Source organism: Nomascus leucogenys, chromosome 6, assembly GCF_006542625.1.
Source record: "Nomascus leucogenys isolate Asia chromosome 6, Asia_NLE_v1, whole genome shotgun sequence".
NCBI lineage: Eukaryota > Metazoa > Chordata > Mammalia > Primates > Hylobatidae > Nomascus > Nomascus leucogenys.
In genome coordinates this window covers 44,612,330-44,636,440 of record NC_044386.1, presented here as the reverse complement: position 1 = coordinate 44,636,440, position 24,111 = coordinate 44,612,330, and the positions used below count along the sequence as shown (strand labels likewise).

General features: G+C 35.5%; 1 protein-coding gene across 3 annotated transcripts in view; it reads right to left on the bottom strand.

The window, feature by feature from the left end:
- The window catches only part of ZNF280D (zinc finger protein 280D), a 105,776-nt gene that overhangs the window by 30,171 nt on the left and 51,494 nt on the right, over positions 1 to 24,111 (bottom strand). For all 3 annotated transcript variants that reach the window (XM_003266965.2, XM_012507559.1, XM_030814049.1), the window contains exons 11-16: positions 21,200 to 21,357; positions 20,116 to 20,216; positions 19,214 to 19,360; positions 8,130 to 8,264; positions 5,988 to 6,295; positions 5,703 to 5,843 (exon numbers count right to left, since the gene is read on the bottom strand). In XM_003266965.2, coding sequence (XP_003267013.1) covers positions 5,703 to 5,843; positions 5,988 to 6,295; positions 8,130 to 8,264; positions 19,214 to 19,360; positions 20,116 to 20,216; positions 21,200 to 21,357 — 990 coding nt within the window. The remainder of the gene's footprint in view (positions 1 to 5,702; positions 5,844 to 5,987; positions 6,296 to 8,129; positions 8,265 to 19,213; positions 19,361 to 20,115; positions 20,217 to 21,199; positions 21,358 to 24,111) is intronic.

Sequence of the window (24,111 nt, the reverse complement as noted above, 5' to 3'; positions counted from 1 at the left end):
CTCTCCATAAAGGTAATAGCAATATAGAAATAAATCTAAGAAAGGTTTTTTATTACAATATAGTAAAAATATAATGTTAAAACCTAATTTTTAAAAATCCCTTACCTGGTTAGCTGACAGTATATAATTATCAAAACTGATTAAGCAATTCTCTAAAAATAGGTGAATTTTATTGTGTATAAATTATATCTCAAGAAAACTGAGGTCAAAAACCTCCTCTAATCATATTTTCTTCATAATCTTGATACCATGTAAGTAACAACCTTACTTTCTAAGAAACATAAAAGGAACAATTTTCTTAACAATTTTAAGACATTAGAGTGGAGGCTGACCATACAACAAAGGCAAGCTGCCTGCCCTAGAGTTTATGGTTGGTTGGGGGCAGTGTTTGGGGGAGAGAGGGGACGGCACAGAATGAATGCCCAATAAATATTTGCTAAATCAATGAATACATATTCATAAATAATTAACACAGGATAAAAGTCAATAGTGACACATACAGAGTTTGTGGTTGCATGAAGGAAAGCTGCAGACAGATGGGGTAGAAGCCAGCTAACAATTAGGAGTTCACTGCAGTTAGAAGGTTCTTACTGCTTCACTTCCAGGGAAAGCAAAAAGTAACTGTGAAGATACAGAAGGATTTTCAACAGAATAAAAGGAGTTGAAGGAGTTGAAAAGTAGTTAGGAATTTGATATGGAAAGGTGTTATATTTTCCAGAAAATCTGAACTTCATCCTATCAATGTTAGGAAAGGATTTTAGGCCAAAGAATGACCTGCCCAGATTTGCCTACAGCAAAAGAAAGGATGAACTGGAAAAAAGGGGGAAAACTATAGGCAGAAGACATAATAGTCTAACTAGTCCTATGATTATCATTTAGTGTCAATAAATTTATGTAAAATTTATAATGAAGTCAAGCAGATCTTTTTAAAATTCAGTACTCTGTCTTACCTACTGTGTAAGAAACAAATTTTTATACTAGCTTTCTTTTTCCTTGGAAATTTTAAAAATCATCCTTCAAAGCCTAAGTGAAATTTACAGAAAATCTTCCCTTATTTCTTGTTTACAGATTTCATCTTTACCTCCTCCATACTTTCATAGTCATTTGTTTATCACAATAAGCTAGGTAAATTTATTTCCCCTTCTAAATTATGAAAATTACAATCAAGGACTCCCCCAATCCTAATAACGACAACTTAGAAATTAATAGCTATCATTACTTGACTATCTCTTAAGTGCAAATTGTTATTAAGTGCTTTAATACAGTTTTTCTAATAATCACAATAACTTTCTTTTCAAGAAATGCAATCTGAGAGTCAGATTAAGTTAACTTGTTCAAAGTTCCACACGTATACAGTGAAGTTTGGATTCAAATCCAGACTTGTTTGATTCTTCACCCCCAGCTTGCCATACTTCTTAGCAAATTGTATTAAATACCTTCCTAGTAGGTACATAATAAAATACATGAACCTGGTTGAAATAATAAAACTCTGCTACAAAAAAGAGATACTGCTTATGTATGTTAACTTAATTCTCTTTTATGTAAAGAAAAATGCTTCTTATACATCATTTTGAGGAATAATAGCAACATTATAGAGCAATTTATGTGCATTTTTTTCAGATAATTTCTATTACTACCTAAAAGCTATAAGCCAATAAGGTACAATAATTTAAAGAACTGAACCTAAAAAATGCTGCTTAAAAAAATTAAAAATTACACATTTAATGATGCTTTTCTTTGAAAGGATCTTACTCCAACAATACTCCAGCTGCTTCAAGATTTTTGAACACCTTCTTCTGAGATTTTATTTAGGACCTTTTATAATTAAAACAAATAATGACTATCACCTGCAGTTTGTAATGTGCTAGGTGATATGATAAATACAAAGACCCCCTTCTTCTCAAGAAGATAATACAAACACAAATAAATACAATAAAAGGCAAAATAGGGCCAGACGCGGTGGCTCATGCCTGTTATCCAGCACTTTGGGAGGCCAAGGCGGGTGGATCACCTGAGGTCAGGAGTTTGAGACCAGCCTGGACAACATGGTGAAACCCCATCTCTACTAAAAATACAGAAATTAGCCAGGCATGTTGGCGGCACCTGCAATCACAGCTACTCGGGAGGCTGAGGCAGGAGAATCGCTTGAACCTGGGAGGTGGAGGTTGCAGTGAGCCAAGACCTCGCCACTGCACTCCAGCCTGGGTGACAGGTAACAGAGCAAGACTCTGTCTCAAAAAAAAGGCAAAATAGATGAATAGTACACAATTCAAAGAAAGTTGTGGTGATCAGACACTTGAAAAAAGAAGGTAAACTGAGAGGAAGGAACAGGGTATTCTGGGAACTAACAAGGAATACAGAATAGTCACTGTAGAAAACAAACACGGGGCCAGGCGCAGCTGGGGGGCTCAGCTATAATCATTGCACTTTAGGAGGCTAGAGTAGGCAGATCACTTGAGCCCAAGAGCCCATGACCAGCCTGGGCAAAATGGAAAAACTCCCATCTCTACCAAAAAAAACCAAATTTATCTGAGCATGTTAGTGCATGCCTGTAAGTCCCAGCTACTCGAGATGCTGAGGTGGGAGGATCACCTGAACCCAGAAGGTCGAGGCTGTAACCTGGGTTGGAGTGAGACCCTTTCTCAAAAAAAAAAAAAAAAAGGAAAAAAGAAAGAAAATTAATATGGAAGAAACTATACTCTGTGGAAGATTAACCAACTTACAGGGATGGATTGGGGCAGGTATGAGACCAAAGGGAAAAAGACCAATTGAGAGGCTACAGAGTTAGTACAGGATAGCAATTAAAGGTTCTCGTGCTTTGGAGAAAATTAGGCTTCTGTATATATAAACCTCAAGCTTCTAACAAGAATCAACACTGCAGAGAAGAGTTCGCCATTCAGTGGGATGCACCTAATGCAATGAGGGAAGCAAGGGTACCACCGAAGTTAAGAAAAAGACAAAAAGACCTACCAAACCCTAAGAGTGGCAATGGAAGCTTTTAGTTCCATATGACACTAAGAGCTGTGTGTGATGACAATGAACAAGAATTTCTTGTATATTGCAAACTAAATAGAAGAGTATATATTGAATGTTCCCATCACAAAGAAATGAGAAATGTAGCTGGGCATAGTGGCACACACCTATATAGCTACTCAGGAGGCTAACACAGGAGGATCACTTGAGCCCAGGAGTTTGAGGTTGCAGTGAGCTTTGACTGTACCACCTGGCACTCTAGGGTGACAGAGTGAGACCCCATCTCACAAAAAAAAAAAAAAAGAAGAAGAAGAAGAAATGAAGAAATGATAAAATTGGAAGTGATGGATATCCCTGGGTTTATTACATATTGTATGCTTGTAACAAAATATCACATGTACTCCACAAATATGAAGTAGTCTCTATAAAAATTTTTAAATTAATTAATTTCACATGGCTGTCAGGAACATTAAACAAATTAAGTTTTAAAAAGTGAGTGACAACAATGTCAAATACTCTAAGGAAGTCACAGATGAGTAAGAAAGAAAAACAGTGAGTAAATATGGTGATATGTTCATAACAGATAATCTTTAAAAGAGGAATGTTAGTTGGTAGGTGGGGGCAATACTCAAAAGGTAAAGAAATGAATCACAATAAAGTTGGTAGCAAACACTTTTTACAAATGTTAATGGTAAAAAGGAAGACAAGAAATAAGGAAAACAGGCAGCTGGGACAAACTGTCCTCTTCCAAAAATTTTTTTAGATACCTGAAAATGTTTGTAAGTAGAAGGAACCATAAAGAGAGAAAGAGATGAAGGTCCAAGTTAACCGAATATGGTCATGGTGAACTGGGGGAGAAAGGACAGTTAATGGGGAAGTGAGACATGTTAGATTTTTAAGAATAATATCTGATTGAAGGTAACAGGAAAAATATGTGGGGTTGAAAAGAGTTAATTTTAGGAAAAATAAAAAGGATGACCTACAATTGACTAATTAATAGGCCAAGTTAACAACTGAGAAACTAAAATAAAATCTTTAGGGTAATGAAGACGGATTAAACAAATGTTACGGGTAAAAATAAAGAGGCCTTTTTTTAAAAAAAAAGACCTAATCAGAATTAAAGTTTCTGAAATCAGAGTTGATTAAATCAAGGACCATTTGATAGTCTAGAAGTGAGCACAGAGAAAGCTCAAAAGGGAAGAGGTTCAAATCTTACCTTGGCCTTTCTGCCAAGTGAGCACGACTAAAGATGTAAAGCATTCTAGGACAAAAAGCCACAATCAAAACAGATGATCCTGAGAGTAAGGCTGACTACAAAATTAGATGGGTGCTACCAGGCTGGAGAAAGGAGTTAAAGCCCTGAACATCATAGGGTAATGCAAATCCAACAGGAATGAACAGTTTATAGGAAGACATTTAAATGGTACTGTAGTTTCAAGAAAAGAAAAGACAGTACATGAACTTAAAAGTTGATGTGAAATGCTGGCACTAAAGAAGCAAGATACCATGAGGTCAGGCCAATCATGAAGACATGGAAAAACCGAGAGAAGTGCTGAAGCCACTAAGAAAGGTAGGAGAATCCTTGAAAGCAGTAGTTGATAATGACCAGCAAGTAACAGAGAAGTCATGTGTAATCTGCAAGAAAGTCACTTATAACACATTAATTCTAATTTTAAAAAAACTGAACAAACTTACTTTGAATAAGCAAACTCTCAGGTTTATATTTAAACAACTTTTGCCTACTTAAAAAAAAGTACAAACCCATTCTGAAGGAATAAAGTATTCCCGTAATGAGATCGAAAAATGAAAATAATGCAGACTCTGAAGGCTTTTCCTAACATAGTGTAAATACTAAGTACTCAAATAATCTAAGTTGAATGAATTAATGAAAAAGAATTCCAAAAGTGGCATCATGGTGGAATGGTGTCTCATTTTCACTGAATAGATGCAAGTATAGATGGCCTGACAGATGGATAAAAAGACAGTTGGAATACAGAAAGAGAAACAGATTCCACTGAAAATCTTAAAGTCTTTCAAAGTGACTGCTTTAAAGAGGATACTGCTCATGAGATTACAAGTATTTATTTAGTAAATATATTTAAAAATTTAAAATTCTGTTGGAAAATAACCATTATTGAAACACCAATGGGGCAATAAAAAGTTCCATGGAAAAACTATTTCCCAGCCGGATGCAATGGCTCATGCCTGTAATCCCAGCACTTTGGGAGGCCAAGGCGGGCAGATCACTTGAGGTCAGGAGTTTGAGACCAGCCTGGCCAACATGGTGAAACCCTGTCTCTACTAAAAATCCAAAAATTAGCCAGGCATGGTGGCTCACACCTGTTGTCCCAGTTACTCAGGAGGCTGAGGCGGGAGAATTGCTTGAACCTGCGAGGCGGCGGCTTCAGTGAGCTGAGATGACACCACTGCACTCCGGCCTGGGCAACAGAGCAAGACTCCATCTCAAAAAAATAAAAAAGAAAAACTATTTCCCTAACAAACCTATTCTAATTTCATTAGCTTAATTTTTCTTACAATTTTAGTCCCATAATTTCTAGTTACTATGCTGAGAAACAGGACCAGGCAATATCCTAAAAGTTCCTTATTGTTAGATCCTTTTAGCTCCTTGAAGAGAAAAACTGGCTTCTAATAGGATAACTTTGTTTTCAAAACAGAAACTTGCTGAACTATAATTTTAATTGGCAATTTACACATTTAATTCATCTTACCTCATCATATGATTTACATAGGCTTTGCTACAGCTAGTGTTGTATCTGCAGAAACTACAGTGGACGTACGTAGGAAAGTGGTTTGCAAAATCTTTTATTTCGGAACAACACTCAATGCATTTGTGAATGCCCCGACGATACCTTAGGGAGACATAAAAAAAAACAATAAAAATATATTTTAAAACAAAAATAATAAGGAAGAGCCTTATTAATGCTCTGTTAACTAAAGTATATGTTTTTATACTTAAGTTTAAATTATATTGTATATCAGGAATAAAAGATTACCTTAAATTCCTCAATGCTGTATTGACTTTACTTTTTTTATTGCTACTAGCCAATGTGCTTTGTTTCTTTTGCATATTAGAGATTTTTGGTTTGTATTTAGATTTACTTCCATTAGGCTTACTTGTATTAGGTTTACTTGCGTTGGATTTGATTGTATTAGGTTTACTTGTATTAGATTTTGCAGGATTTTTAGCAGTTATATTTTTAGTCCTTGGAGGTGAGAGCTGAAGGGTAGAAGCACTTGCGCTAATGGAAGGTGTAGGTGAAGCTCCTGATTGCAGAGGTCCAACTGAAGCTCGAATAGTAACCTACAAAAATAAAGAGAAGATTTGTTTTAAGAGATTAATCAGTACATTAATATTAAAATATCATGGTACAAAAAAGTTAAAAATCGAGAATTTTGAAAAAAGCATATATAAACTATAATCAGGTAAGTCTCCCATTTATTCTAAATGTTCAAACTATTAAATGATATTAAACTTGATATTAAGTTGTAATATTACATTTTTGTATTGATATCAGTTATATGTTAACACAGTTATCAGTGAATAATTAGGAGTTAATACAAATTATATGAATATACAAAGAGCACATTCCATAGCTATTTTTATGCCCTGACTTAACTTTAATAAATTCACAAACATAGAGCTCAAAATTTAAATCTCAAGCCTGAAAAATAATTCTAGAAAGGCCTAAATTATCCTTTAACAACTATAAAAGAAACAGATCTACAGTAAATGTGATCTCCCCTTTCCAGGAGTTCAGTGTCCAAGATTTATGCTTACAAATGTTATGGGAGGAGTTACATCAATTTATTATATTGCATAGAGGGCTAAATAATATTTAGAATTTTCTTAAAGTAAACTAATACAAAGTTCATCATTTAGTATTCAGAATGAGAAAATGTTTAATTTTATCTGTTGGTTGACAATGAAAAACACAAGTGCCTACCAACATTCTGGTTAATCATTTGACTACACCCTCCTCCTGTATTTGAGGAACAGTCAATAAGGAAGTCCTATGACATACATGTGCTTGGGTAACATACAATGGCACTGGACCAGGAATCAAAAGGCCTTCCTAGCCATGTGACCTTGAACGAGGAACTTATCCTCTCTATGCTTCTTCACATCTATAACATGGGGTAATACCTGCCTTATTAACCTCAGTGGATTGTGGTATGAATTAGACAACAGAATGTATGAAAAAGTACACTGAAAGTCTAATTCTAAGGTGCTATAAAAACATTTAGTATCATTATCATTAATATTATTATTATTAATAAGGGAAAAAATGAGAGAGGACTGCACTGCTTACATTAGTGTTCTGCATGTCTAGTCCCAACATGGAATGAATGGATTGCAGGGAAGGATGCTGGATAGCTTCTCTTGCTATCACGTCTTCAGAGCATGGCTTTATATTGTTTTAGTTAATTCAAATAACAGACATACCCACATTCAAAGGAAAGTACCCAAAGCCAAAAATAAATGTTTTGGGGATTATTCACTTTGGATTATCCATGCCTCTGTTTCCCTCCACTGGAGCAAATATTCAAGAGCTGACTGTATATAAAGAAGTCAGAGAAAACAGATGTACATAAGGCAAAAAGGGAAAAGTAAATTACAATCATCAGTATGCAGTCAGACATGTGTTTGCTCACTTAAAACACAATGCTATCCAGCAGTAGAACTTGCTTCTCAGAGTAAACTCAGTAATAACAACTGCAACAAACATCTGAGAACCTATGGCACTCAAGGCACTGTACCAGATGCTGGGACACAAAGATAAATAAAACATGATTCCTGATCTCAAGCATCTTATAGTTTAGCAACTAAAGTCAACATATACACTTTAAACTGAAAGCTCAAAAATAGCCTATAAAATATTGAAACAACCCACTGACCCAGGAAAAGTTAATTGAGTTGTACTTTTTAGAAAGGACTACTACTCTAACCTAACAGCTATCACTGAACTCAAAACAATGGTTAGAAGTTTTTCCTTCTACACATAAAATTAAAACCTAAAATTAAAGTCTGAGCAAAAATCTGAAGTCATTTAAAAATATATTCAATACATAAAGCCGGGCAGGAGTTAATTTCTATTATCATACAAAATGTTAAAATACAATATATTTTAACTCACTTTTGTTCCAGGAGGTAATCCTTCTAGTTGTTTAGGTTTTATAAATGTTCGATGGTGTTGAGTCTTATGATCCATTTTCTCCTTGCATGTCAAAAACTGCAGCCTGCATTTTGTACAACGATGTATTCCTTTTTTCTGTTTAGAAAAAAAACAGAAAAAGGGGGAAAAATAATTTCAACAACTACAAATCCTGTGTCCTGAAAATGCTGACTTAATTTTAATGAAACCTAAATAATGTAAAAACTTGCGGTTTAACATCTCCTATCATAATAATATAAAATGCCTCATTTTTAAAAAGTCATTACATTAGTATTTGGGTTTCAAAAGTGTTCGCTACTGTGTAGGAACTGTACATGTAAGTTCTATCAATAGGTTCTAATAAAACTTCTATTAATTGTGGTGAGAAATCTCTTTCAATTATAAACTTGAAGTAAACACATACTTTGAAAATGAGATGTACTACGTTTTTATCCTAGAAAAAGTAAATTATTTCTAATTTTTGCTATTTCTAGTTGGTTGAAAAGTTGGTAAAATAAATTAAACTCTCTAAAACCAAATAAATCTAACCAGACATTTCAAAGAAGGTTATTTTATAGAAATGGTTATATAAACCAATGCTGTCCAATAATATCTCCTATAATGAAATATTCGAGAGCTGTACTGTCCAACACAGTAGCCACTAGCCACATGTGGTTATTGAGCACCTGAAACGTGGCCACTGTGACTAAGGAACTACATTTTTAATACCGTTTAATTTTAATTAATTTAAACCTAAAAAGCCATATGTGGCTAGTAGCTACTACATCAGACAATGTGGATGAAGAGGCATAAAACAGAACAACTGAACTTACTGATTGAGAACCCCTTGACTGAGTCCCTCCTCAAACCCAGTCCTGTCATTATTCTACAGATGGGAAATGGTACTCAAAAAAATTCTAAGGCATTTCCCCATAGCTAGTTAGTGACATCACCAGACCCCTGATCCAGTGTTCTTTCTACTACAGATTATCAACTGCAATTTTTACCCTCACTATTTTTTATATATATATATTTTATATATAATATATTCTCTAAAACCACTATATATATGTGTGTATATATATATATACATATATGTGTGTATATATATATATATACATATGTGTGTGTGTATATATATATGTGTGTATATATATATATATATAGTGGTTTGAGAGAAACCACTCTTTTGTAGTTATATGTTGTTTTACACATATATATACATATGCACACACACATAATTGTACAACATATAATTATAAAGGAATGCCTAATCTAAAGCTGTATCTCTGCCAGATACATCACTATGTCCATTGAAATACAACTGTTTGTTTATTTATTTATTTATTAACTTTTAAGCTCAGGGAACATGTGCAGGATGTGCAGGTTTGATACACGGGTGAACATGTATCCCGGAGGTTTTCTGTACAGATTATTTCATCACCCAGGCATTCATTAGTTATTTTTCCTGATCCTCTCTCTCCTCCCACCCTCTGCCCTCTGGCAGGCCCAAGTATGTGTTGTTCCCCTCTATGTGTCTTGTGTTCTCATCATTTAGCTCCCACTTATAAATGAGAAAACATGGTATTTTTCTGTTCCTGCATTAGTTTGCTAAGGATAATGGCCTCCAGCTCCAACCATGTCCCTGCAAAGGACATGATCTCATTCCTTTTTTTGGCTGCATAGTATTCCATGGTGTATATGTACCACAATTTTCATCCAGTCCACCATTGATGGGCATCTAGGCTGATTGCATGTCTTTGCTATTGTGAATAGTGCTACAAAGAACATACGTGTGCATATGTCCTAACAGAACAATTTATATTCTTTTGGGTATATACCCAGCAATGGGACTGCTGAGTGGAATGGTATTTCTGTCTCTAGGTCTTCAAGGAATTGCCACACTGTCTTCCACAATGGTTAATTTACACTTCCAGCAACAGTATAAAAGCACTCCTTTGCTCCATAACCTTGCCAGCATCTATTATTTTTTGATCTTTTAATAATAGCCATTCTGACAGGTGTGAGATGGTATCTCACTGTGGTTTTGATTTGCATTCCCTAATGATCAGTGATGTTGAGTTTTTTTTCATATCATTGTTGGCCACATGTATGTCTTCTTTTGAGAAGTGTCTGTTCATATCCTTTGCCTGCTTTCTAATGGGGTTGGTTTCTTTCTTGTAAATCTGTTTAAATTCCTTACAGATGCTAGATATTAGACCTTTGTCAGATGCATAGTTTGCAAAAATTTTCCCATTCTGTAAGTTGTCTGCTTACTTTGTTGACAGTTTCTTTTGCTGTGCAGAAGCTCTTTAATTAGATCCCATTTGTCAATTTTTGCTTTTGTTGCCATTGCTTTTGGTGTCTTCATCATGAAATCTTTCCCTATGCCTATGTCCCGAATGGTATTGCCTAAACCTAGTTTAAGGTTTTACATTTAAGTCTTTAATCCATCTTGGGTTAATTTTGGTATATGATGTAAGGAAGGGGTCCAGTTTCAATTTTCTGCCTATGGCCAGCCAGTTTCCCAAGGACCATTTATTGAATAGGGGAATCCTTTCCCCATTGCTTGTTTTTGTCAGGTTTGTCAAAGATCAGATGGTTGTAGGTGTGCAGTTTTATTTTTGGGTTCTCTATTCTATTCCATTGTTCTATGTGTCTGTTCTTGTTCCAGTACCAAGTTGTTTCGGTTACTATAGCCCTGTAGTACAGTTTGAAATCAGGTAGTGTGATTCCTCCAGCTTTGTTCTTTTTGCTTAGGATTGACTTGGCTATTTGGGCTATTTTTGGTTCCATATGAATTTTAAAATGGCTTTTCCTAGTTCTGTGAAGAATGTCCATGGTAGTTTAATGGGAATAGCACTGAATCTATAAATTACTTTGGGCAGTATGGCCATTTTCATGATATTGATTATTCCTATCCATGAGCATGGAATGTTTTTCCATTTGTTTGTGTCATCTCTGATTTCTTTGAGCAGTGATTTGTATAACAGTTCTCATTGCAGAGATCATTCACTTCCCTTGTTAACTGTATTCCTAGGTATTTCATTCTTTTTCTGGCAATTGTGAAGGGGAGTTCATTCATGATTTGGTTCTTGGCTTGCCTGTTATTGGTATATAGAAAAGCTAGTGATTTTTGCACACTGACTTTGTATCTTGGGACTTTGCTGAAGTTGCTTATCAGCTTAAGAAGCTTTTGGGCTGAGATGATGGGGTTTCTAGATATAGAATCATGTCATCAGCAAACAAAGATAGTTTGACTTCCTCTCTTCCTATTTGAATGTGCATTATTTCTTTCTCTTGCCTGATTGCCCTGGCCAGAACTTCCAATACTATGTTGAATAAGAGTGGTGAGAGAGGGCATCCTTGTCTTGTGCTGGTTTTCAAGGGGAATGCTTCCAGCTTTTGCCCATTAAGTATATTGGCTGTGGGTTTGTCACATATGGCTCTTATTATTTTGAGGTATGTTCCTTCAATACCTAGTTTATTGAGAATTTTTAACATGAAGAGATATTGACTTTTATCAAAAGCCTTTTCTGCATCTATTGAGATAATCATGCGATTTTTGTCTTTAGTTCTGTTTGTGATGAGTCACATTTATTGATTTGCATGTGTTGAACCAACCTTCCATCCTAGGGATAAAGCCTACTTGATCATGGTGAATAAACTTTTTGATGTGCTGCTGGATTCAGTTTGCCAGTATTTTGGTGAAGATTTTTGCATCGAGGTTCATCAAGGATATTGGCCTGAAGTTTTGTTTGTGTGGTTTTTTTTTTTTTCACAACCAATTATTTATCAAAATCAAGTGAAGTAATATATAGGGAAGTACCTAGCACAGTTACTGGCATACAGCAAGCACTTCATAAATGAAAGTTCTTTATAAAATTCAAAGCAATATATAAATATGTGTTACAATTCTATTAATAGCTGGATCTTAAGACTTTTTTTTTTTAACAGAAGGTCTCACTCTGTCATCCAGGCTGGAATGCTGTGGTGCAGCCTTGGCTCACTACAGCCTTGACCTCCTAGGCTCTTAAGACTATTTTACAAGTGTGATACATTGGATTACATCATAGGTACAGGCAATTTAAACAAATTCACTTATATGTGGCTCAAGGAAGAAGAGAAAGACAAAAAATAGATACCAAAACAATAGAGCAGGTAAAAAGTTCACCAGAGTTGAGTTCCCAGAAGTCTTTTCTCTATCTATAACCACTCAGTAGGTTATATCATCCAGTTTCATGGTTTTTAAATACCATCTATCCAACTGCCTACTTAACATTACTGCTTGATGTCTAATATGCTCCTCAAATCAACCTGAACAAAATTGAACTCGAGATTTCCTTCCTATATCCCTGTCCCCCTCCTACAAAAAAAGTCTGTTCCTTATTCAGTCTTCCCCATATCTCAGTATACGAAAACTCCATTCTTGCAACTGCTCAAGACAAAAAATTTAATCTCTTTCTCTTACATCTATTGTCAAACACATTAGTAAAACCTGTCAGCTCTACCTTCAAAACCATTCATAATCTTTCCACTTCTCATTACCTTGTTCAACCATTGCTACCATACTGGCCCAAGCCACTTACCTGGACTACTATAAAAACTTTCTATCTCCTCCCCCTAATATCCTTTCTTCCCTATGGACTTTTCTTTCCATAGCTGCCAGTAATAAAAACATGGCACATCTTTTTACATGCTTAAAAATGTCTAGTGGCTTTCCAAAGTCTTGGCTGTGGCTTACAAAGCTCCACATGAATTGGCCTGCATTCTATTGCTATAACCTCATCTCCTATTATTCTTCCTCCTATTAATTTACTCTGCTCCAGCCACACTGGCCTCCTTGCTATTCTTTGAGCATCCCAGGTATACACTCACTTCACTGCCTGTATAATGTTACCTCTCCGAGGTAATTCACATGGCTTACTCCTTTATATCCTTCAGAGAGGGCCATGTTTGAACATTCTTTACACAACATCCGTTTTTGAACACTCCTCTACTCCTACTACCTCCCCAATCTTTAGCACTCCTCATCTTCCACATTTTCCTTCCACAGTACTTATTGCCAGCATATAGATTCTAACACACACATACACAAATGTATTATCTTTCTCTACTATGATGTAAATTCCAGAGGGCACAAACTTGGTTTTGTTCACTGCTATATGATACCTAAAGCAGCCCCTGGCACATACTAAGGCACTCAGTAAATATTTCTTAAATGAATAGTGAGGCAGAAAGCAAGAGACTAACAGAGAAAACGCATATGAGTAGCATGTACAATTTAGTTCAAAATATCTGCCTTTTCATTCAATGAACATTTGCCCAGAGTCCTAAGGTAGAATACATTAATCTACCAGTTCCTCAGTTGGACTCAAGTCTTACACATCTCTTTTATGTATGCATGCATTTCAATGCACTAAGGGTGATTATACTTTTTTTTATAACACTATGTTCAACAAAAGAAACAGTGATCTATTCCAAGTATAAATAAATAAATATCTGTATTAAATTTTTTTATAAGTATACTATATTGTTTGGGAGACTTGAGAGATTTACAGGTAATTCTTACTATATGTAATTTCTACCTTTAGACCTAATGCCAATGTGAAATCCAACTCTGGTAGAGCAGTAAAAGCTTGGATGCTGAAGTCAAATTTTGACTCTGCCTTTATTAGACAATGTGACATTAGGCAAGTTACTTTCTCTAAAGCTCTGTCTCCTCATCTATAAAACTGAAATAATAATATACATCTAGTGGTTGAGAGGATTAAACAAGAAAATGCATGTAAAGTACTAGCTGCTGCTATAAGGTAAGTAATTAGTGTATGTTAACTGCTTGTTTTATTAAAGCTCTAATGAGCATATTTAAACACATCTGGAATTTCTATCAATATTTCTTAAAAGTCACACAAACTGGGTTATTAACTCTAAAATCACTAAAGACATAATAATATAATCTTTAAAAAAGTTACAACTGAGTTCTTCAAAGACAATAAAATAAGGCATGGAGTCAACTATTCTGATTGTCTAATACTTTGGAAATAATGTTATCTCAACTACAAGTTTATAATCCCACTCAGCTATGGTTTTCCAGTCTTGTAAATAATTACACAAATTGTAAATACCTTCAAAGATGCCCCATGATCCTTATTAATAGACTGCCCCCTCTTTACTGCTGGCTATCTACCTCCCAGGCACTCCAAACAAAAAAGAAAATTGGCAGCCATGGCAAGTTAAAACATACAACTCAGGGCATGACAGCTTGCTTATAAATCACACAGCCCACATAGCGGGTCCCCAAATCTCTACCATAGTTACTATTCTTCCCACATCTCTATCTCCCTCTATAGTTTGGCAAAGCACCTGAGAACGACTATGTTTAAAAGCCCCATCATGAAGTAGAGCTACTGCTTTATACCTCATTCTCCCTTTCAAAATTAAAGTCCAAAGATGAAATACAGGGTATCAAGAATAGTGCTTCCCAAACTCTGTTCATCAAGAAATGTTAATAGGTACTGTGCAAATAAAGAAGTCAATGGTCAAATAAGTTTGGGGAATGATACATACTATATCCTTTCTTGGAGATTTACAATGTCCATTGGCATATTAAAAGCTCTGAGAAGTCCTGTTTTAAAAAACAATTCTGTGAAGAAAGTCATTGGTAGCTTGATGGGGATGGCATTGAATCTATAAATTACCTTGGGCAGTATGGCCATTTTCACGATATTGATTCTTCCAACCCATGAGCATGGAATGTTCTTCCATTTGTTTGTATCCTCTTTTATTTCATTGAGCAGTGGTTTGTAGTTCTCCTTGAAGAGGTCCTTCACATCCCTTGTAAGTTGGATTCCTAGGTATTTTATTCTCTTTGAAGCAATTGTGAATGGGAGTTCACTCATGATTTGGCTCTCTGTTTGTCTGTTATTGGTGTACAAGAATGCTTGTGATTTTTGTACATTAATTTTGTATCCTGAGACTTCGCTGAAGTTGCTAATCAGCTTAAGGAGATTTTGGGCTGAGACAATGGGGTTTTCTAGATATACAATCATGTCATCTGCAAACAGGGACAATTTGACTTCCTCTTTTCCTAATTGAATACCTTTTATTTCCTTCTCCTGCCTGATTGCTCTGGCCAGAACTTCCAGCACTATGTTGAACAGGAGCGGTGAGAGAGGGCATCCCTGTCTTGTGCCAGTTTTCAGAGGGAATGCTTCCAGTTTTTGCCCATTCAGTATGATATTGGCTGTGGGTTTGTCGTAGATAGCTCTTATTATTTTGAGATACGTCCCATCAATACCTAATTTATTGAGAGTTTTTAGCATGAAGGGTTGTTGAATTTTGTCAAAGGCCTTTTCTGCATCTATTGAGATAATCATGTGGTTTTTGTCTTTGGTTCTGTTTATATGTTGGATTACATTTATTGATTTGCGTATGTTGAACCAGCCTTGCATCCCAGGGATGAAGCCCACTTGATCATGGTGGATAAGCTTTTTGATGTGCTGCTGGATTCGGTTTGCCAGTATTTTATTGAGGATTTTTGCATCAATGTTCATCAAGGATATTGGTCTGAAATTCTCTTTTTTGGTTATGTCTCTGCCAGGTTTTGGTATCAGGACGATGCTGGCTTCATAAAATGTGTTAGGGAGGATTCCCTCTTTTTCTATCGATTGGAATAGTTTCAGAAGGAATGGTACCAGTTCCTCCTTGTACCTCTGGTAGAATTCGGCTGTGAATCCATCAGGTCCTGGACTCTTTTTGGTTGGTAAGCTATTGATTATTGCCACAATTTCAGAGCCTGTTATTGGTCTATTCAGAGATTCAACTTCTTCCTGGTTTAGTCTTGGGAGGGTGTATTTGTTGAGGAATTTATCCATTTCTTCTAGATTTTCTCGTTTATTTGCATAGAGGTGTTTGTAGTATTCTCTGATGGTAGATTGTATTTCTGTGGGATCGGTGGTGATATCCCCTTTTTCGTTTTTTATTGCATCTATTTGATTCTTCTCTCTTTTCTTCTTTATTAGTCTTGCTAGCGGTCCATCAATTTTGTTGATCTTTTCAAAAAACCAGCTCCTGGATTCATTAATTTTTTGAAGGGTTTTTTGTGTCTCTATTTCCTTCAGTCTGCCATCCCCATCAAGCTACCAATGACTTTCTTCACAGAATTGGAAAAAACTACTTTAAAGTTCATATGGAACCAAAAAAGAGCCCGCATCGCCAAGTCAATCCTAAGCCAAAAGAACAAAGCTGGAGGCATCACGCTACCTGACTTTAAACTATACTACAAGGCTACAGTAACCAAAACAGCATGGTACTGGTACCACAACAGAGACATAGATCAATGGAACAGAACAGAGCCCTCAGAAATGATGCCACATAGCTACAACTATCTGATCTTTGACAAACCTGACAAAAATAAGAAATGGGGAAAGGATTCCCTATTTAATAAATGGTGCTGGGAAAACTGGCTAACCATATGTAGAAAGCTGAAACTGGATCCCTTCCTTACACCTTATACAAAAATTAATTCAAGATGGATTAAAGACTTATATGTTAGACCTAAAACCATTAAAATCCTACAAGAAAACCTAGGCAATACCATTCAGGACATAGGCGTGGGCAAGGACTTCATGTCTAAAACACCAAAAGCAATGGCAACAAAAGCCAAAATCGACAAATGGGATCTCATTAAACTAAAGAGCTTCTGCACAGCAAAAGAAACTATCATCAGAATGAACAGGCAACCTACAGAATGGGAGAAAATTTTTGCAACCTACTCATCTGACAAAGGGCTAATATCCAGAATCTATAACGAACTCAAACAAATTTTCAAGAAAAAAACAAACAACCCCATCAAAAAGTGGGCAGAGGACATGAACAGACACTTCTCAAAAGAAGACATTTATGCAGCCAGAAAACACATGAAGAAATGCTCATCATCACTGGCCATCAGAGAAATGCAAATCAAAACCACAGTGAGATACCATCTCACACCAGTTAGAATGGCCATCATTAAAAAATCAGGAAACAACAGGTGCTGGAGAGGACGTGGAGAAATAGGAACACTTTTACACTGTTGGTGGGACTGTAAACTAGTTCAACCATTGTGGAAGTCAGTGTGGCGATTCCTCAGGGATCTCGAACTAGAAATACCATTTGACCCAGCCATCCCATTACTGGGTATATACCCAAAGGACTATAAATCATGCTGCTATAAAGACACATGCACACGTATGTTTATTGCGGCACTATTCACAATAGCAAAGAGTTGGAACCAACCCAAATGTCCAACAACGATAGACTGGATTAAGAAAATGTGGCACATATACACCATGGAATACTATGCAGCCATAAAAAATGATGAGTTCGTGTCCTTTGTAGGGACATGGATGAAACTGGAAAACATCATTCTCAGTAAACTATCGCAAGGACAAAAAACCAAACACCGCATGTTCTCACTCATAGGTGGGAATTGAACAATGAGAACTCATGGACACAGGAAGGGGAACATCACACTCCAGGGACTGTTGTGGGGTGGGGGGAGGGGGGAGGGACAGCATTAGGAGATACACCTAATGCTAAATGACGAGTTAATGGGTGCAGGAAATCAACATGGCACATGGATACATATGTAACAAACCTGCACATTGTGCACATGTACCCTAAAACCCTAAAGTATAATAAAAAAAAAAAAAAAAAAAAAAAAAAAAAAAAAATAACTGGACTGCCACTTTGGACTATGAGGACAGGAGTCTGTGATGGAGAAGAAATTGGAAGCACTGTGGGTGATTACAGTCCCTATACCAGCCCTGAGTTATGTCCAGAATTTTATGTGACAGAGAAATAAAGATCTCTTTTGTTCAAAAAAAAAAAAAAAAAAAAAAAAAAAAAAAAAAAAAACAAAACTGCTTGATTTTATAAATCAAGGCATTTAATAAACTTATTGATCAGTGATGATTTGGGGGAAAATATCTATTAACACCTGATGGAACACTGTTGGGGAAACCCTAGAATAGATCTTGCCAGAAACTCTCAAGGATGTGTGGCATCCCAGTCACAACACAGGTGATCCCAAATTGATCTGGAATTTCTACTTTCATGATCTTCTCCAATTAAAAACAGCAAGTCAATTTCATGATTAACTAACAACTGAAAATGACAGCAAAGTGAGCACCAATGCTGAATAAATTGGCATGTCAATTTAATCAATAATAAGAGAATGTATTGAGCTTTGTAGTGAGTTGGCAAAATTTGATTACATGATCAGATTCAGTAAATCCATCAGCTTCTAATTTTGGCAAAGGCACTGTTGTTCTTTCAAGCACTCACGAACAGGATTAGTGTTGCATCAAAATTTCTAGCCCAAATAAAAGATGGTTTAATTGCTTCAGGAAAAGAGCCAATAAGCATAATATCAGAATTCAAGGGAGGGGTACAAGCACTAATATTGAGTTCCAAAATGATATAGCAAAACTGGTGGAAGCCATCCAGGGAACAAGTGATGATCTAAATATGGTTCTCTGCCAGAGTTCATACATTGATCAGTAAGTGTCATTATTATTCCCATGGTCACACAACTATAAAAGACAACTCCAAGTCAATGACAACATGTCTTCTCATAATGATAAGGGGTTAGAAAGTGGAAATAAAGTTTGAAGAGCAAAACGAAAAATAAGATTATAAATCCTCAATCTTTCCTTCCTCAGTTCAAAGTCATTTTTCCCTTTGTCCTGATAACTCCCTTCAAAATCATTCTCATATCTACCTTTAGACCCTGAAATATTCAATCTTTTGTATATTCACTCGCTTTTTCTTTTTCTCTCAATCCTCGGCTTCCTATTTCTAGCTATCTTTCAGAATTTTCATTATTTATGACCCACACCATCACCAGAAAAGAAGTAAGGAAAAGAAGTGGAAGTTTCACAAGCAATTCAACATAAAGTGTAAATTAATAGTGTCATTTGGAACAACTCTGCTTCTCTTGCAGAACAAATCTAAAGATTCTCCAAGTCATAATCAGTTTTTTCACTAAGACAACATAATAAATAAGAACTGGTAAATCTCACCTGATGCTTCATATAGTGATGCATATATGGTGTTGCAATTTTAATAACTTTGAGGCAAAACGGGCACAGCAAGTTCTTAGTGTTTTCATGGGATGTTCTAAAATGAGTTTCTACATCAGAAAATGATGATGATCTATAATTGCAAACCTAAAAACAGAAAAGAAGGCTTAGTTTAACTTGAAAATTTAAAACTGATAAGCAATTACAAAGTAACAATGATGGATAATTTGTCAGGAGAACATTATGTACTACTAATCTAGCTCTGATGCCTTTGCAACCAACAATCTCACTAAGGCAACACCAAAAGACCATCTTTGAGACATTAAACGTAGCTTTCAAAGTTAAGGGATACATCCCAAAACAGAACTAGATCTCCTTCTCTTTATCAGATCTTTTTATCTATCACCTTCCGTCTTGACTTGAAGTTTCAAGCTTTGGAACCTCTTGCTCTATAAAATGTTTTTCTGCTACATGAAACAGCATTCTCCTTTAGATTGTTAACGGCCTCCAGGTTTATGGCAATGGCAATTTATCTTTTCCTTGATTTCCTCTTCCTTCAAATTCTTCTTCTTTGGAAAAATACTTTTGCCAAAGCATTTGGTAGGGTTCTTTGTATCTAACAGCACTTTGTATTTCCCTTGTATGACTACATTCTTCCCTATGTAGCACAGTAAGTCCATATGTTTGTTTTTCTGCATACAACAGGACTTATCTTTGTCCAGTACAGAGATAAGCAAACCAAAGCCTGTGGACCAAACGCAGCTTGCTGCCTACCCCTCATATAATGCATAAGTTATGCCAAGTTATGCATAAGTTTGCTGACCGCTGGTCTAATAGGCTTAAATTTTATAATCGAAACAACAAACCAAACACTTAAAAAAAACAATAAAATGTATGTGTACCTGGCAGACATATGGCATTTCACCAGGTTTATGATTGTCCTTCATATGTTGTAAAAGAACATGTTCTGTTTCAAATGACAATTCACAGATTTTACAAATAGCTAAATGTGGGAGAGAAACAGTATTATAATATTTAAGATATTAATATAAAAATTACTTTTATACATCTATATCAATAACAATAACAGTAGCAGTAGGGACAGTTGTGAACAGTTAAATAGCTTGTTAACTATGTGCAAAGAACATCTAAGCACTCACATTACCTCACCTACATTAACTCAACTCCTATTAACAATCCTGTAAGAAAGGTATTTCTATTATCCGCATTATTCAAGTATTAAGTAACGTGGCTAAAATCTTGTAGCTATATTAAGAGGCAGATCTGGGATTTAAAACCAAGCTATCTTGCTCCAACATCTGTAATTTTCTTTTCTTTTTTTTTTTTGGAGACAGTATCTTGCTCTGTCACCCAGGCTGGAGTGTAATGGCCCAACCTCGGCTTACTGCAACCTCGTTTCCCGGGTTCAAGTGATTCTCCTGCCTCAGCTTCCCCAAGGAGCTGGGATTACAGGCATGCACCACCATGCCCGGCTAATTTTTGTGTTTTTAGTAGAGACGGGGTTTTGCCATGTTGGCCAGGCTGGTCTCAAACTCCTGGCCTCAAGGGATCTGCCCACATTGGCCTCCCAAAGTGCTGACTGGGATTACAGGCATGAGCCACTGCACCCGGCCTGTGATTTTTAACTACGACTGTAGTTCCTTTTCCTATTAAAGTTTAAATGAAGAGCAATGATTTAATATTTTAAAACTACAATACTAGGCTTCTAATTTAGTCCCCAACATATAATGCATAGTTTATGTCAAGGCAATTACCATACTGAATTATTTGCAAGAGGCACTTCAATATTAGTAACTAATTTTATTTAAAAGTTTATCACAGTTAAAACTTGGCCTTTCAATTTTGCCCTCAAATTCCAAAGTCTATTTCTTATTCTCATTTTTCTAACAGGCTTCTTAAGGTTTTCTCACAATTTATATTATCAAAATCAATAATATGGAATATTTAAATGTATTGGTAACTTACTAGAAAATTCATGGGGCGTATGTGTACTTTCGATGTGACACTGCAACTGAAATGGTGTGGGAAACTGACGGTAGCAGTGCTGGCAGGTGGTATGGTTTTCCCAGCTCTCACTGCTCTGCTTCTCAAGTTCCAAATGGTGTTTCATGTGGTTCATAAACCTATAAATGGTTGTCAACAGGTGCAAAATTTGAGATTTAAAAACAAAAAGGAAATCTCACAAACAAGAATCTGAACCTAAATCTTAAAAATATAGATGTATTACTCAAACTCTCAAAAGTCTTAAAGTTGCCTAGGAAAGTATGCACTTTAAAATAATCACTTTCTTTAAGTGGCTAAGTAAACATCTTTTTATCTTTGCTTCAAAATAATTCATTCATGTAATTAATCTGAAAGATCACCAATTTGATATAACTCTTAATCATTATTTCAGATTATTTTAAAAAATTTTTTAGATAAAAGAGCAGGCTTCTGATCCATACTTGAAATCCTATTTACATTTTAAAATAAAATACCAAAATAAAGGAAACCCTATCACCAAAGGCAGCTACAGAGTCAGGAGGAAATCTTTTAAGGCCTTGAAAATATACAATAGATTCCAGCTGCTTCAATGACAAATTGCTGGTATTTTTACTTGTATCTTGGTTTCTAAATGCATGTAATAGCAGTTTTGATGCCTACAATTACAAGAACCTTTTGTTTTACTTAATGATACTGGTTTACTGTTAGACTGTTCATCTTAACTTGCAGACAGTGCCCTTTGTAGGCAACATACATTTTTCAGTTTTACATTCTGCTACTTCAGCTTCCCTAACAGGCTTCTATGAGCAGGAATTATGACCTTCAATGGCAGAGGGAGCAATATAAATGGTAATACATTTAGAAGAGCTTACTAAAGCTTTTTGCTGAATTTGAGAGTAAAGTTATTCAATAAAAACAATAATTTTTAGACTAGGTCAACTGTTAACAATTATTCACTTTGAATCCCTAGAAGAAATTATCTTGAAACTAAGTGATAATGTCATCAATCTAGATAGCAATCATCATGAAGATTATAATATGTACCTCTTTTCACAAATTTACAGCACTACTTCTCCTTAGAGTGGGCTATGGTACACCTTGAAATATCTTTTCCTCCTTTGGTTTTAACAACAACTCTACAAATGCTTACAGAAAATCTTGGCCTTGGTTAAATATTTACGTTTAGAGTAAAGATCATGAGCCATTAAACTTTCAGCTCACAGCTTTCCGCACTTAAAGTCTATTAACATAAAATGTTCCCTTAACCAATTCGCTTTTTCCCAATTATTATATGAGTTCCCATCAGCTCATACTTCTCAAACCAACAGAAATGAGGGAAACAGCAAAACCTCTTGCAAGGATGCTCACAGAACAAGATAAATCTAACTATTTTTAGTGACACTCAATGTAGGAAAGAAACCCCATACCCGAATATGTTGACATGGCAGAGAACAGAAATGAAATGTTGAGCTATCAATTTCTTATTATTCTCTATAAAAATCAAGTTGCCTTCCCAGTTCTTACTGTTGAAGTAAAATATTATATAATACATTTAACTTCTTTGTTTGTGAGGTGTTTACCATTAAGGTTACATTAATAAATGATCAGTATTTTTAAAAATACTCAATTCCTGGATATTATCAGATACAATTTTCTTAAAATCTGTAAATATTATGAAAGCCTAAACATATGTAGCTAGTCTTCATAAACATAACCAAAAAAATGAATTTTTCATTTTCTTTTTATTTTGAGACCATCTCGTTCTGTTGCCCAGGCTGGAGTGCAGACGCACGATTACAGTTCACTGCTGCCTCAACCTCCCAGACTCAAGCGATCCTCCCACCTCAGCCCCACAAGTAGCTGGGACTACAGGTGCGCGTCACCATGCCCGGCAAACTTTTGTATTTTTTGTAGAGATGAGGTTTCACTGTGTTCCCCAGACTGGTCTCGAACTCCTTTGCTAAAGCAATCGTCCTACCTCAGCCTCCCAAAGTGCTGGGATTACAGGCGTGAACCACTATGCCCAGCCTCAAATTTTCATGTTTGATATTAAATGGGCTAATCTTAAAGGAAAGGCCAAAAAAATACTGCTGAAATAACATAACCTCATATTTCACTAAAAGAAATTCAGTCAATGAACCACATTGCTCTGCATTTTACCATATTTGCTAACATGATTTCCCGATGTTGGCATGACATCAGAAATAGGTGGTAGAGTTCTACTGCAACACTGCTTCAACGTTTTATCTCAAAATACACTTTCCCTTTTGTTAAACTACTGCAACCATTAGCTATTGATGGCCCTTAAAGCTTGATACGAGGAGGTAAAGAAATAAGAAAATTCATATAAAATAAGTGAAAAAACTGTGAAAATTGTAACGCACTATCATAAAGAAACCATTAATAACTGTTATAGGTGTATATCACAGTGTATTTCAGGATTTTTATATATGCTTCTTTTTGGACCCAAGAACTCACAGGAAAACAAATAAATGCTGAACTCAGAAGTAACTACAGCTGCTTTGAAATGCTAATTACAGATGACAGTTACCAAGAATAAACACAAAAGGCATACATATATGTATATGCTGTACACACATGCACAAACACAATGCAGATTACTTTGAAATGCACCAAAAAATCAGATAGTTCTAAGAAGGAAGAAGAGATACATAATAAAGCAAGTATAGTAAAATGTTAATGGTAGAATCAAGGTGGTTAAGTGTACAAGGGTCCAATGTGAAATTTTCAAAACTTTGCTTAATATTTGAAAATTTTTATAGTAAAGTGATAGGAAAAAACCTTATCTAATATAAGTATCAGGCTACATAATCAACAAATAATATCACTCAATTTCTTATTACTTTTGTTACTAATTTATATAGAATAGTTTC